General features: G+C 44.3%; 1 protein-coding gene across 1 annotated transcript in view; it reads right to left on the bottom strand.

Annotated features, from left to right (window-relative positions):
- Window positions 1–11,815: 11,815 nt before the first annotated feature.
- The window catches only part of PNOC (prepronociceptin), a 135,201-nt gene continuing 131,231 nt past the window's right edge, over window positions 11,816–15,785 (bottom strand). Inside the window, exon 3 of the mRNA XM_063915042.1 lies at window positions 11,816–12,805. Within this exon, the coding sequence (XP_063771112.1) occupies window positions 12,212–12,805 (594 nt within the window). The 3' untranslated portion in view covers window positions 11,816–12,211. The remainder of the gene's footprint in view (window positions 12,806–15,785) is intronic.

Here is a 15,785-nt window from a genome sequence, read left to right as displayed (position 1 = left end):
ATTTTACCATTTTATAACACACGGCGCCTAGCGCCCAACACATTTCAAATCTGGCGCCAAGCGCCCTTTGTCCTTTAAAATGGCGCCGGGCACTAGGGGTTAACCCCTACAGTGCCGCGGCGGCCATTTGCCTCGTGGCTGGGGCTCTCCGGCCACACCCTCTTTTTCCAGTACAGAATCCCCTAATGTCTAGTACAAAGTTTATTATTATTATTATTATTATTATTATTTTTATATGAAATGATTATCTTTCCTATTACAGTAACTCTTAAAATATTTTAAGGGCTCCTTAATTTATTCCTATCGCCAAACGTTGTGTCCTGAGCGCCCAAGCCCTCGCACAGTGATTGCTTTTTAAGTATAAACAGGGAGAAGTTATTTTTCCTTTGATTTTGATGCAGCCTGCAGACACACTGACGACGAAATTGAAATTGAAATGAAAAAAGAAGAGACTGTCTATCACTCTAGACAACGCAGATGTAAACGCAGGTATTAGTCCTGCAGGTGTCCGCACGGGTGTGGTTCATCAAATCGACAGTGTCTAAGTCGACAATGTTTAGGTCGACCACTATAGGTCGACAGTCACTAGGTCGACATGGATGGAAGGTCAACAGGGTTTCTAGGTCGACATGTGCTAGGTCGACAGGTCTAAAGGTCGACATGAGGATTTTTTTTTTTTTTTGGTGTCGTTTTCTTCGTAGAGTGACCGGGATCCCAAATTAGTGCACCGCGTCCGGTCGCATGGCTCGCTTCGGTCGCCATGGTTCGGGCATGGTGCCTTCGCTCCGCTACCACTTCGCTCGGCACAGATTACCATTCCAATCGTAGTCCACGTGGATCGTTAAGTATGAAAAAATTCGAAAAAAGAAAAAAAATGTGAAAAACTCATGTCGACCTTTAGACCTGTCGACCTAGCACATGTCGACCTAGAAACCCTGTCGACCTTCCATCCATGCTGACCTAGTGACTGTCAACCTATAGTGGTCGACCTAAACATTGTCGACCTAGATACTGTCGATCTTCAGACCGGATCCCGTCCACACAAGCTCCATGGCTTACAGTACATGCAATGGGCTGCGGAAAACCAAACAGGCCTGGATTTAAGCCCCCCACCCCCACTAAAACTTTGCAGAGTGAATGGCTGCAAAAGAAATACTGTACATTTAACAAAGGTTAAATAATGCTCTTCTTATTACATCTATTATAATTCATTATTAATGTACATTCTTTGCAAATGAATATAGTTTCACTTTTATAAATGTTTATGCATGATAGGGACTCACAGACTGTGGCGGTGATCAGAATTAAGGTACATGCATGAATTCTGAGCCTGCGTACTGAGAGATGTCTGGCAGAATCCTGTTACCTCATCAGGTCCAGACTCATCATGGCCGCTTCATGTCTGCAGAGTGGTGTCAGGGAATCAGGTTTTACTCACATTTTCCAAAAATATCTTGACCATAGAGGGAGAGACGCTAACAGCAGGCTCGGGGCACTGGACAGAAGGGTCTCTCACTCAACCCATTACCCAGGGTGGTCTTCTGTATGCCGACTGACGGGCTCCCGGCACACAGTATACCGGCGCCGGGATCCCGACAGCTGGCATACCGACACTTATTCTCCCTCGTGGGGGTCCACGACACCCCTGGAGGGAGAATAAAATAGCGCGCCACCGTGCCCGTAGCGTGGCGAGCGCAGCGAGCCCGCAAGGGGCTCATTTGCGCTCGCCACACTGTCGGTAAGCCGGCGGTCGGGCTCCCGGCGCCGGTATGCTGGTCACCGGGAGCCCGACCGCCGGCATATCGTAGTGAAGCCATTACCCATACTAGCTGTTCGTGCAGCCTTCCTATCGATACTGCAAAGGTTATCCCTGCCTGCTCATAAATGTCCTCTTGATTGACAAAACTCTATTGCACACCCCAGACACCATCCCTAACTAAATTTGTTTCTTATAGAGAGGTGAGTTTCACACCACCTACTCTACTGTGCTTCCAGAGGACCCTGCTCCTCCCACTATATAACTCTCAGTCTGTGGCTTCCTGCTTCCCCCACTCTCCCCCACATCATGTCACTGCCCCTGTCACATGCAGCCCTGTCCTCACTGACACATCACTCCTCTCCTGATATACTCTGTGCTGCTGGGGACCCTGCTCCTCCCACTATATAACTCTCAGTCTGTGGCTTCCTGCTGCCTCCATTCCCCTCCTCACATCATGTCACTGCCCCTGTCACATGCATCCCTGTCCTCACTGACACATCACTCATCTCCTGATATACCCTGTGCTGCTGGGGACCCTGCTCCTTCCACTATATAGCTCTCAGACTGTAGCTTTCTGCTGCCTACCATGCCCTCCTCTCATCCTGACGCTGCCATGGTCACAGTCAGACGTGCCCTTACTGACACAATCAGTGTCTGCCTCTTACAAGATCTACAAACTCATCTCCTGAAATATTCTGTGCTGCTGTGAGCATTCAGATGGTCTCATTGGCTACAGTTTGTTCTACCTGGATTTTTTCAATGTCTGTATAAGCAAAGAGTGATCAGATATAGTGGCCTGCCCCCCAAAAAATCTGGGCCTGGGTGTAGACAAGCACCTCGGGGCTGTGCCAGCGGTAAGAGGAATGTGGCCATGTCTCCACCTCACTGCATAGTGTTCGGGTGTGTGTGCATCTGCCCTAACCGTACTTAGGTTCCCACTTTTCTTTATTGTATCCACAGTTCCTTTTGTATGCTACACCTGGTGCAGGTTTTACCAAGGGGTATAATGTGGTAACTGGACATTCTATTACCTTTGAGGTCTTCGCTCCCAGGATTTGTCTTGTTGTAACTCGTCACAGGCAGCAGACGTGTGTCAGCGAATCATGGTTTCGATTCCAAACAGTTCCCTGTATGTGTGGAGTTTGTTTGTTCTCACCGTGTTAACATGGTTATCCAACGATTGCCCCGGTAGGTCATACTGGTAGGGCAATTGGCTTATCACAAAAGCATCATAGTGTGTGCATGTATGGTAATAGGTTCTCTGTACAGTGTTCTTCCTAGTGGTTGTGCCACTTGGTACTAAGCCAATAAAGATTGCTAGCCTCAGATTAAGGGGTCTATTTACTAAGCCTTGGATGGCGATAAAGTGGCTGGAGACAAAGTACCAGCCAATCAGCTCCTAACTGTCACGTTACAGGATGTGTTTGAAAAATGACAGGAGTTGGTTGGCTGGTACTTTATCTTTTTTTTCCAAGACTTAGTAAATATACCCCTTAGTTATGCAATCAGTGGCTCCGGCTGAGAAAGTAAAGCTTTACTGACCACACAAAAATGTTTCCTTCATACATATAAACGCTGTAACCTTTGTTACTCCACTTACTGCATCTGAGTTTGAACCTACCAAAGCATCGGGGTCTTTGACCTCCCAGCAATCTTAGGTTTACGTACATCATGGCAGAGCTAAGTTATATAGGGATACATTGCAATAATTGTAGATATCTAATAGTTAGGACATTCTACTGATAGCATTTTGCAATAAATCTCTCCCTTCATTTTCTTTTTAAATCTATCATTTTGGGTAAAATACACAAAAGTAAGGAAAATATCCTTTTTTTAAGACTTGTTGTGTATCTGTTTTAGAACTTAGCGAGATCCTAGATGTTTCATTGGGCTGTCCTTTTGCCAGCACTGAATGATTCAGTGCAACCTGGAACTAGTACAACTGCTTTATCATACTCATTGTAAATTATTGTAATAGTGCTGCCATTCAGGAGAGACCTGAACGCTGGGCTGTTGTCTGAACACAACAGGATTTCCTGTACAAATTAACAAGCAGTACATAGCATTCGCTTTGAGTGTCATGTGCTGCGATTGGCATTCCAGGAATATATTACAGTAGCTGACTCCTGGCACCAGCTCTGGACCCCATGGCGGTCACTATCATCTGTGAAATTAAAATTATTGTTAGACACGGCAGATAACCAAATTTAATAACAGTTTTATTATGCTCTAAATATATTTATTAAATGTTCAAAGAATCTTAATAGTGGTGGTTTGAGCATTGCAACTTCAATATAGTTATTATGCAGTTTTGTTTATTACGTAGTGATTTACTTTTTTCATTTCTATAAACATGCTGTTTTTGTTCTTTATGAGACTATTGTACTATATGCCGTAAAGCTATAACATTGGAAATAGGCAGCTCTGCACACAAACTGCAATGCAATAATCTGTACTGTGCCCCCATAGGTAGCCTCACAATCCCTTTGTTGCTGGCTTGTGCGCATGTGGAGCAAAGACTTACTGGAGGCACTAACAGATGCTGAGTCTCCTCCACGCTTTGTTATATACTAACACAAGTTTTTGAGGTTTATGCCTTTATCTTACTTGTTTTAGACATTGCTCTCATTTTTACACTTCTGGGTTTATATCTTCCTTTGGCCTTTAATAAAAGTAAACTGGTGGTTTGGTTTCATATAAATGTATATAATAATATGAGCGGCATTAAGTCATATGTTAGGGAGCGATACTAATCGCGGGACAAGTAACGGAATTGCTGATGGCACTTTACTAGAAGCACGCGTGTGGTGACTCACACCTAATCACATCACCCCCACAATGGGATACGGTAAAGTTCTGTAACCCATAGCAATCAACCAGTTACTTTAACTTTCTAAACTGGTAATAGACAATCTGAGATACCTTAAGGGATACACATGTAGTCTTAAAACTACCCCGGCATGGCCACATCAATCATTCCCAGATGCCACACATCCCACAAAACTCACACCCTGCCGCCTTGCCAAAAAATATACCCACCTGAAGCAAGGCAACCACAAAACCTCAGGTTCCACAATTACTTCACAACGTCCCCAACTTCACACATGGTGTCAAAATATGCCATTCATGCCTCAATCACATGCCCAACAGATCTCTGTACATGCCCATCAGACCTACACATTGGCCTTTTACATGCCCATCAGACCTTCTCACATTCCCATTATACCCACTCATATGCCCTTTACATGCCCATAACACCTTCTCACATGCTCATCAGGCCTACACATATTCCCATTACATGCCTATCAAACCTTCTCATATGCCCATTAGACCTACTCATATACCCTTTACATGCCCATAAGACTGTGTCACATGTCAATCAGACCATCACCCATTCCTATCAGACCATCTCACATTCCCATCAGACCTACTCATATGCCCTTTACATGCCCATAAGACCTTCTCACATACCCATCAGTGCTACACATATGCCCTTTACATGCCCATCAAACCTTCTCATATGCCCATCAGATCTTCTCACCGTCCCATCAGACCTACTCATATGCCCTTTACATGCCCATAAGACCTTCTCATATTCCCATCAGACCTACTCAAATGCCCATCAGACCTTCTCACATGCCCATCAGACCTTCTAACATTCCCATCAGACCTTCTTACATTCCCATCAGCCCTACTATTATGCTCTTCACATGCCCATAAAACCTTCTCACATTCCCATCAGACCTACACATATGCCCATTACATGCTCATAAAACCTTCTCACATGCCCATCAGACCTTCTTACATTCCCATCATACCTACTCATATGCCCTTTACATGTCCATCAGACCTTCTCACATGCCTATCAGACCTTCTCACATTCCCATCAGACCTACTCATATGCCCTTTACATGCCCATAAGACCTTCTAACATGCCCATCAGACCTTCTCACATTCCTATTAGGCCTACACATATACCCTTTACATGCCCATCAGACCTACACATATGCCCTTTACATGCCTATAAAACCTTCTCACATGCTCAACAGACCTTCTTACATTCTCATCATACCTACTCATATGCCCTTTACATGCCCATAAGACCTTCTCACATTCCCATCAGACCTACACATATGCCCTTTACATGCCTATAAAACCTTCTCACATGCCCATCAGACCTTCTTACATTCCCATCATACCTACTCATATGCCCTTTACATGCCCATAAGACCTTCTCACATTCCCATCAGACCTTCACATATGCCCCTTAAATGCCCAAAAATCTACCCCCACCCCCCCTCCGCCTTCCCAGAGGATGTCAGATCAATCCCAGTCTCTGCTTTATAACTAAACAGAGAATAAGTCAGATAGGGAACATCTGGATTCTGTGTCATGTGACCTGTTCTTCAGATTGCAGGTCAAGACTTTCTGGGCCGCTGGCCCGCCTGTGGCCCACCACTGTTCTTTGCCATACTAAGAAAATGATCATTGGCTGTTCTGAGTCACCATTATTTTGTTGATCATCAGTTGTAAAAGAAGTTCCCCCTTTTTGCAGAAATCATTCCTATGTCAGACATTTATACGTGTAGTGCAGCATCTATTGCTGGCTAGAGAAAGACTAGAACAGTCTTCAGCCTATAGATGCGGTTCCAGGACAAGTGGTGTCAGACCATTTTGGATCAGTTCCCATGACCCTTTATTTAATAAAAAGATTAGAAACCACCAACTGATAAGACCATTATAAATCTGATATCTCCAATTTCCTACCCATTATCATTTTTGCCAATGATATACACCATTTATAGATGGAACACCAGAATCAGAGCCATTGAAGGTGATTCACAGATATAATTTGGGACAATGTAATACCTAGCCTAGACTACCAATAAGAAAATGCTGCTTCCTTGCGTTGGTGTAGGACACTGTTGAGGTGGACAGAGACTGTGACAAGTAATTCCCAGTTATGAGCTGGTGATTTACATTCACAAGACCTCAGAACTGTCTTCAGGGTCAACCTCTTGTGTCACAAAGTAACACTTAATGCACCATATGGCAAAGGGGGCCACTCCTGTCTAATCCGATATGGTCCCATTTATTGTGTTCTTTCCTAACTTGCAAAGAGCCCAGTAACGAATCAATGACACTACCCTTCGTTTGCTGACGACAATTACAAGAGAGATAATAAACTAATTTATTAATCATTTGCTATGTACAAGTTTAATGGAGAAAAGTTGGTATGAAACAATTAAAAATAACATTTTCTCTTTTTACAAACAGTTACGGCAGTGACAAGGAGTCGGGACCCGGGATTTGGGTCATGTCTTCTTCCCTTCTACATGAATACTGGACATGCGTCTTCTGCAAGTAGGCAGGATGGTCACTCTCCTCTGAGAACCCCCTAATGCGGCTGCAGTGTAACAGCGAGAACAATACATGCCATGACTAAACGAACATAACATTGATATAGCGCTTCAGTATATGAGCAGAAAGTCAACCAAGGCCTGGTATATCCACGTCCGAATCTATAGGACAGGCTTTCTCTGAAGAAACCTAGAACTAGACAGCAGTTGTGGAAACTACAATTCCCAGCATGCTCTTTTATGTAGGACACGTTGGGCTTTTTGGACCAACAATAGGTGTTTGCAGCAACCTAAGTATGGCCATCTACTTAGAGGTAGTACCGAGTGTCAGTGTTGGTTACGAAGAAGTGATGTTGGCCTCGGGCCCAGCAGTTTTCGCTGAGATTTTGGCCTTTTACCGGAAACGGATGAAGTTCAGCTTTTATAATAAGCTACTTATGAAGTACTGTAGCGTTCATAAAAGATTTGTCTATACTTGTTATATGCTATTGGGAACCCTGCTACTCTAATAGGCCCTACACACTGGCCGATTTTTTGAAAGATATGAACGATCTCGTTCATAAATGAACGAGAACTCGTTCATATCTTTTAGTGTGGAGGCTCCAGCGATGAACGATGCGCGGTCCCGCGCTCGTTCATCGCTGGTCCCCCGTCGGCTGTGCATGCAGGCCAATATGGACGATCTCGTCCATATTTGCCTGCAGTTCTATTGAGCCGCGTGGCGGGGGGAGTGAAGAAACTTCACTCCCCCCATCACTGCCCCTCCGCCGCCGGGTCGCTCATCGGCCGTATCCGCCGTCGGGCAGCTCGGCGGCGGGTCGGCCAGTGTGTAGGGCCCATAAGTGAGAGTGGCAATCTCCGGTCACCTGTAGTAGTAGTAGCAGCAGCAGTAGGGTATGAGTAGATGTTGGTGCTGTCTGTTCTGTGATTGTTGCTGGCTTCTGGTAGGCAGTAGCTGATGGTCTTTATCCAATGTTGAATGGAAGACACGGGCAGCCAGGTACCAAGTGCAAACCCTCCAACATGATCCGCCCCACTAGGTACAAAATGCTCTGTTTCTGGACTTACCTCTTAATTTGTAATTGCAATCACCTGTGAAGAAACAGCTTTCTTATCATTTAACTAGTTCAACACAGGTGATGGAAATCATACATTAAGAGGGAAGTCCAGGAACAGAGTATTTTGTACCTAGTGGGGTGGGTCATATTGGAGGGTCTGCAAGTGTTGGGGTGGCTAAAATAGACCTCTTTGAAAACTGAAGTGGTTAAAACAGCAAAGTGTAGCTATTTAATTCTGTTACCGGGGTAGTAGTACGCATATGTGGTTGTTTTAGGATGTGGAGCATGTGTGTAATAATCTTCCATGTCATCAATTGCCCTATCAAGGGTACAAGTACTTTTCCATCACAAGTGGAGCAGTGGAAGTGTTGGGGACACCCAACCAAACATGGGGCGTTTGATCATTCACACCCAAGACAGGACTTGGTACAGCTGATTCCAGCCCCAGGACACAATAATTTATACAGATATTTTATATGCCGGATACATATTATAATAAAAACTCTCTGTTGCTGCTGGCATTTGGTGTTTCTGCCTTTACCAAACACCTCATTTCTTGCCCAACACCTCCCATCTCACCCAACACCTAACAAATAATTAACCCTTCTCTGCTTAAGTTTCCTGTTCTTCATCCGCCTGATTCCTGCCTGAAATAACATACGTCAACATCGCTATCTTCAACCAACATTGTTCGCTTATAATTTTTCGTATTTATAACTTGCGCTTAAGTTTTACATTTTTTGGTTTCCTCCTTCTTTATGCAAGAACCTAAACAGAGAAATACCATTAAATAGAACAGGTGGTTGGAGGAAGTGATGTAGAGAAGCATGTAATTTCAGGCAGGAATGGTGTGGACATTTCTGCAGAAATACAGCCGACAGAGTGCTGACACAGGGATTCCCGTGGTTAGATAATATAGACTCTTGGGGAGGGGTTAGCATCCAGTGCTTGGGAGAGACTACTGGGATTGTAGAATGTTTGTTTCGGAGGTTGGCATTTACGAAGAAGCATATGACAAGCCATGCTGTATTAATGGGTGACAGATGTCTGCCTTCAATGATATAAAGGGACAGTATATCTTTGCATGATTGCCACTTTAATTGACTATGTGCAAAATACAAACTAGAGGGAAAGGAGAGCGACTTCTGTGGGGTGCTACCCTCTTTCTGCATATTTGGCAAACTGTACCTATGGCGGCAGACATTCTTGGGTCCGAAGCAATACTCATTTCATTAATTCAATAGTAACAAATGGAATCGTGCCTTATTAAGGTCACCGGCTCTTAATGCACTGATTGGATAGATTCTCAGGAGCATTGGGTCCTCCAACAAAATGGCTTCCTCCATTATGTTCCACTTTAACTGGTCCACGTTCTTCATCAGGTGGATTGTCCTAAGCCCCTCTTGGCATTTAAACCATGGTGGACTGTCCATCAACACTCAGCACCCTACAGAAATATACATCCCAACAATCCATTAATTTATTTAAAAGGTCAAAGGTTTGGTATTTTTCTTAGTGTGTTCTCTGTGCTACAGTTTCTCATGGAACTAAGCATATTTATGCAAAAGGAAAGATTAATGATTCCAATGAATGTATTAGAGCTCATTAATGTTGGATGTACACATATCTATGCATTTTCAGTTCATGCAGCTGTGATTACCCGATCCCTAGCTGTTGTAGCACTGCAGTAGCTGGGAAAGATCAACAAATGCAAAGAGTCCAACCATGGCCAGTGCAAGATTTCTCTGTACCCTAGGCAGAACTTCAGCCTACTCTCCCCAACTATCACCAATACCCTCTTCCCAGCCCCTCAGATGACCGCGTGACATAAGTTCCACAGCCACCACCTGCAGTAGGTACAACAAGGATGATTCTTTCAGAGTCATCCTTAATTTTGTGATATGGCGCCCTAGGCAGCTGCCTAATGGTAAAGCCGACCATGCATCCACCCTATTGGAGCTATGGGAATCCATGACATGTGCGGGTACTCAACATAAACTGGTATTTTTATGGGATACTACGTGAATTATCTTTAGTAAATATGCCCTTAATGATGTAGGTCTCCACCCCACCAATAACCCATCCATGTGAACACGCAGCTCACCACTGTCCACAACAAGGTCTGGGGATATCACAGATGCAGTCTTATCATGGTGCTGACACAACCTAAACTTTGAGCAAATATCAAAAGGTGGGGATCCCGCTAATCTGAGATCTGGAAATTCCGGGCCTCTCGCTATCCCTGTTTCCCTTCTTCTCCATCTATAGCTGGCCATACACTTTACAATTATAACTCTTCAGCTATTTGGCTGGTTAGAACAATAAAATCTGGTAGTGTATGGGAGCAAATGACAACAGACCATTTGCTCCCAAAGGCCAGAAAATGGACAAAAACGGACAGATTGGTTAACTCAAACGGATTAAACCGATTTGTCCGAATAACAGTATATGGCCAGCTTAAGTAGCTCTGTTAGTGATTTATCCTCATTCGCTATTTCTGTGCATTGCTGCAATTTAACATCTACGCGCAACTTTTTATGTCTTGTCTAGTCTTTCACCTGTCACTGTCACCGTAATTTTTGTGTTTTTACTATTGATATTCAGTCTGTACCAGAGATGACCAGGCCTGATGAGTACTCCTATTCCGGGGGAGGGGTGAGAGTGATAAATCCATTACCTTACTTGATTTTATAGTTAATTTGACTTCCTATGGAGTTTAGTATTTCCCACTGTGTCTACCTGGGGGTATCCGGTGTCTAGGTCGACAAGACTTAGGTTGACAGTGTCTAGGTCGACCACTATTGGTCGACAGTAACTAGGTCAACAGGGTCTCTAGGTCGACATGTTCTAGGTCGACAGGTCAAATGGTCGACATGAGTTTTTCACATTTGTTTTCTTTGTTTTTTCCTTTTTCATACTTTACGAGCCACGTGGACAACGATTGGGAACGGTAACCTGTGCCGAGCGAGGCACCTTGCCTGAAGTTTGCGAGCCATGCAAGGGGACGCGGGGCACTAATTTGGGTTCCCGGTCACTGTACGGCGAAAACGACACCAAAAAAAGATTTCAAAACTCATGTCGACCTTTTGACCTGTCGACCTAGACCATGTCGACCCAGAGACCCTGTCGACCTAGTCACTGACGACCAACAGTGGTCAATCTAGACACTGTCGACCTAAGTGTGGTATATGTATATATATATATATATATATATATAGGGATAGAGAGAGAGCTGTAGGCCCAGATTTATCAAGCCTTGGAGAGTAATAAATTGCACGGTGATAACGTACAAGCCAATCAGCTCCTAACTGTCATTTTTCAAACACAGCCTGTAACATGGCAGTTAGGAGCTGATTGACTGGTACTTTGACGCCATGCAATTTATCACTCTCCAAGGCTTGATAAATCTGGGCCATAGAGGATCAACACCTAGGGGGAACTGTATAAAACCTCCTAAATAGTTGTAAAGTTGACCAATCACAATCAGCTTGCAGCTAGCCCTGATCGAGTACATTCTCAAACAATGATAAGTAGGAGCAGATTGGTTGGTATGGGAAACTTATCCATGTGTTCACTTCTTCACTCTTTACAATTGGTCAGTTATTATTTCTTCACATAGTTCTACTAGGAGTATGCAATCATGCGAAAAAGTGAATGTTTAATTAAAGAAAGCCCAATTAAGACTGTCATTTAGGTGCCAAGTGACAACGTAAAACCTATTACATGCTATATATTTACATAAATAAGTATAGTGCTAAATTAAAGCAACAGAAATATTGGACAAGAAATTAAGGTAGCAGAATATTTCCTCTCTAGACGCCACCTTGAACTCTCTCCCCGTTGGGTCAAATATTCACTGAGATGCTATCGACATCAGTTTATGAATCGAGCAGTACAGAGTATGTCCACTAGTCATGGGCCAACAGATCAATGACATTTGTGAGAAAGTCCTAAAGTATACTCTGAGGTGGAGGTTGACTTTCTGCCTTCCTAGTTCCGAATCAAATAACTATGTGCATCAAGAAACAATAGTCTTATATTTTATTCTGCTCATTCATGTCATTCATGTCATTGGTGAAACTGTCGTACTCTGCGGAACGTGTAGACATGCCCAAGTATTGCCGGAGAAACTCACTAAATCTTTTCTGATTGTTCCATTTCCTGGCTGATTTTCGAACCCCGATGAAGCCCCCATAACGCTTCTGGAGGTCTTTTGATGGACCCATGAATTTCCGGTAGCTGTATTTTCCTTTTACAAACCCCCCAAAACGTTTCGACATGGCATTTGTGGGGTCTTGAAAATCAATCATTTCATCGGGCCCAGTGGTCATCCCAAGAGTAGTTTCTCCTCCGTCAATGCTAGCATCTTCTTCTCCTTCTTCACGGATCAGGCTACTGATTTTAGACAGTCTTTTCTCATCCTTAATTTTGCTTAAGTCAACCAATTGTGTGAGATCCCTCAGACGCTTGAAGTTGGTGGAGAGTTGGGTGTCTTCAACGTCGAAAGGTTTAAAGTCTTCCTCGAAACTGTCCATGCTGAGTTGTATAGACGACTTTATGAGAACTGTTTTGCATACAGCCCACATTGAACTTGAGTAGATTTTTCCTTCACACTCCACAATGCAAACCTGGTAATACATAAGCGATATATAACAGTTATACAGACAAGTTCAATATAACCATTATATTATATTATACTAATTGTTTCCACATACAGTAACTGAAGGACTATACTGGTACTTTTAGAATTAGAGGTCTATATATGGGGTCTATGTACCAAGCCTTGGAGAGAGGTAAAGTGGATGGAGATAAAGCACTAACTAATCAGCACCCAACTGTCATTTTTCAAAAACAGCCTGTAACATGGCAGCTAGGAGCTGATTGGCCGGTACTTTATCTCTCTCCAAGGCTTAGTACCAATGAGGAATAACTGAACTATTAATTATTCAAACTGCTCCAAAACAGAATCATAATTGCCTACTCTGCCGGAACGGCCAGGAGGCTCCCGAAACTTGGACAGTGCTCCCAGCCTCCGGGAAGTGCCCCTAGTTCACATTATGCCACAGTGCACCCACGCTGGTACAGTATGTAACTAGGGCCCAAATGTATTAATCTTTAACAAGAGATAAAGTTGAGACGGATAAAGAGTGATAAAGTAGCAGCCAATCAGCTTCCTAACTGCCATGTTACAGGCTGTGTTTGAAAATGACAGTTAGGAGCTGATTGGCTGGTACTTTACCACTCTTTATCCACCTCAACTTTATCTTTTGTTAAGGCTTAATACATTTGGGCCCCCATGTGGGTCCCCCTTGTGTGTGGGGGCCCCTGGGAGATCACCCCTTGCCATCCTGTTGTTAATCCAGCACTTCCAAAGCAATAAAGTGATTCCCTGTGGTCACTGGAGATATCCCATTCACGTCCTAGGGAATTCTGTTAGCAAACCAAGGGGCAGACCTATCAAAGACTGGAGAGAGATAAAGTGGCTCCTAATTGCCATGATGCAGGCTGTGTTTGAAAAATGACAGGGCTTAGTACATCTGCCCCACACAGAGAGGAAAATGCGTCGCATCTCCGTATTAAGAAAATCGCCATTAGCTTACAGCCGGGTACACCCGGGAGTGATGTCGGGACGATTTGCCGTTTCGGAGCGATAAATTGCCCACATCACTCAGGGTGTACAGGGGATTTGCGTGTTCCCGCAGTCGCTAGCAACGGACGCTAGGTTGGATGTGTCAAAGCGACCTTGTTTATGCTAGTGGAGGATGGAACAAGGTCTTCCGTCCTTTATTACAGTCATTCCAGTGTGTACACAGAATCTGGGCTCAGGGCATGCGTTCTGATGTTGGAGTAAACACCGGTCGCTACGCAGCATAAGACACAGACGTGACTGCGGCAGAAGACCCAGAATCAGCCGCTAGGTATTATTTTGTGCAGCGGTTTGTTGTGTGAAAGCCCAGACGTTATACTGTCAGCTGGGTCAGCAAAACGTAACCTTGTCTGCCGATCTGTGTAATGGCCCTGCAACATGAGAAAGATCAATGCTGTAATTATTGTCATCATGGGAACAAATGAGCTGTGTAATGTCAGACACCACGTCTCGAATCGCCTACACTGCGCTCAGGTGTAGCGTTACTGAGGTAGGCAGCTTGCTAGTTGTTATAGTACAGTTTACCAACTGCAGGGAAATAAAAGAAGATTATAATATATAGTTCAACAAACAAAAACATTCCTATAGTGACGGTACCAATCACTGGTCAGTTATCTGTCTTCTATGTACTGATCTAGTGGCATTGGTGTTTCTATAATGGGTGCACACGGGACCCTGGGTCCGGGGGGGGCAGACTGCACACACTGCACCCATTTCTAATACTCACCCTTCTTGCGGCGAAAATCGCAGCCAAAATGGCTGCGCAGTAGCCAAACTGGTCTCCGGAACATAGCGGGAGTACCACTTTTATTTTTTATTTTTTTCCGAACTTTTTTTATTTTTAATTTTTTTTAAACACAGTCATCAGCCTGAGTGTCCACCAGACACACATGGCTGATCAAAGGGGGTAGCAGTTGATTTACCGACGGACACAATACCGACGGTCATAGTCCCGACAGCCGTTGACTGACAGTCAACATACCGACACGATCAAAATACCGACATTCATTATGCCGACATGTTCAAAATGTCGGCATAGTCAGAATACCAGCAGTTGAAATGCCAACATGCCAAAATGCCGACATGTGTTATTAAGGAATGTTTGCCCCAAAACAGACTTGTTCATACTTTACAATCCCAGTGGACCTGGAGGGGGTATATAAAGCGCGAGGCACCGTGCCCGAAGCATTGGAGAGCGCAGCGAGCCATGTGAGCGGACGCGGAACACTTAGACGGTGTCCATGTCGACCTATGTCGACACTGACATCCCCCCAAAAAATAAACTCATGTCGGTATTTTGGCATGTCGGCATTTCAAACAGCGGTATTCTGTGTATGTCGACATTTTGAACATGTCGGCAGAGAGAATGTTGGTATTTTGCCTGTGTCGGTATTTTGACTGTAGGTCAATGGCTGTCGGGATTATGACTGTCGGTATTGTGTCCGTCGGTAAATCATACTGAACCCATCACAGGAACCAGATCCAAGCACAGCCTTCGAGAACCGGAGGAAAGCCCTGATAACACTATTTCAATATAGCGTTATTATCACAGGGCCTCAATCAGTGGCGGACTAAGTCGCAACCGCGACTGCATTTTCCCTGCAACAGCGTCAGTGTCTTTATGCAGATGTCGCAATCGATTCTCAGCCTACAGACAGTGGCGCTATTCTGTTGCGGCGCGTACTAAGATTCTCCATCGTCGTAACATTAAAGATGGCACCTATCCTATGGCAGGTGTAATTTCACCGTCTGAGAGCGACACAGATGAGTGCGCACTCTTAAAGCATCGGCCACATCGCCACTGCGTCCGCCTCAGAGACTGGCCATTGGGCTCATGAGCACTCAGAATAAAACGCGACTTTATGTAAATGCCGGCATCGCGTGTGACCCTGAATCAGCCCCTTAGTGCATATTCTGGAAGTACGCCTTTTTGGTAGTCCTGGTAGTTAACGTGAGCGCAG

Source organism: Pseudophryne corroboree, chromosome 4, assembly GCF_028390025.1.
Source record: "Pseudophryne corroboree isolate aPseCor3 chromosome 4, aPseCor3.hap2, whole genome shotgun sequence".
Taxonomy (NCBI): Eukaryota; Metazoa; Chordata; class Amphibia; order Anura; family Myobatrachidae; genus Pseudophryne; species Pseudophryne corroboree.
The sequence above is the reverse complement of the archived record's forward strand: the minus strand, read 5'-3'. Positions and strand labels throughout refer to the sequence as shown.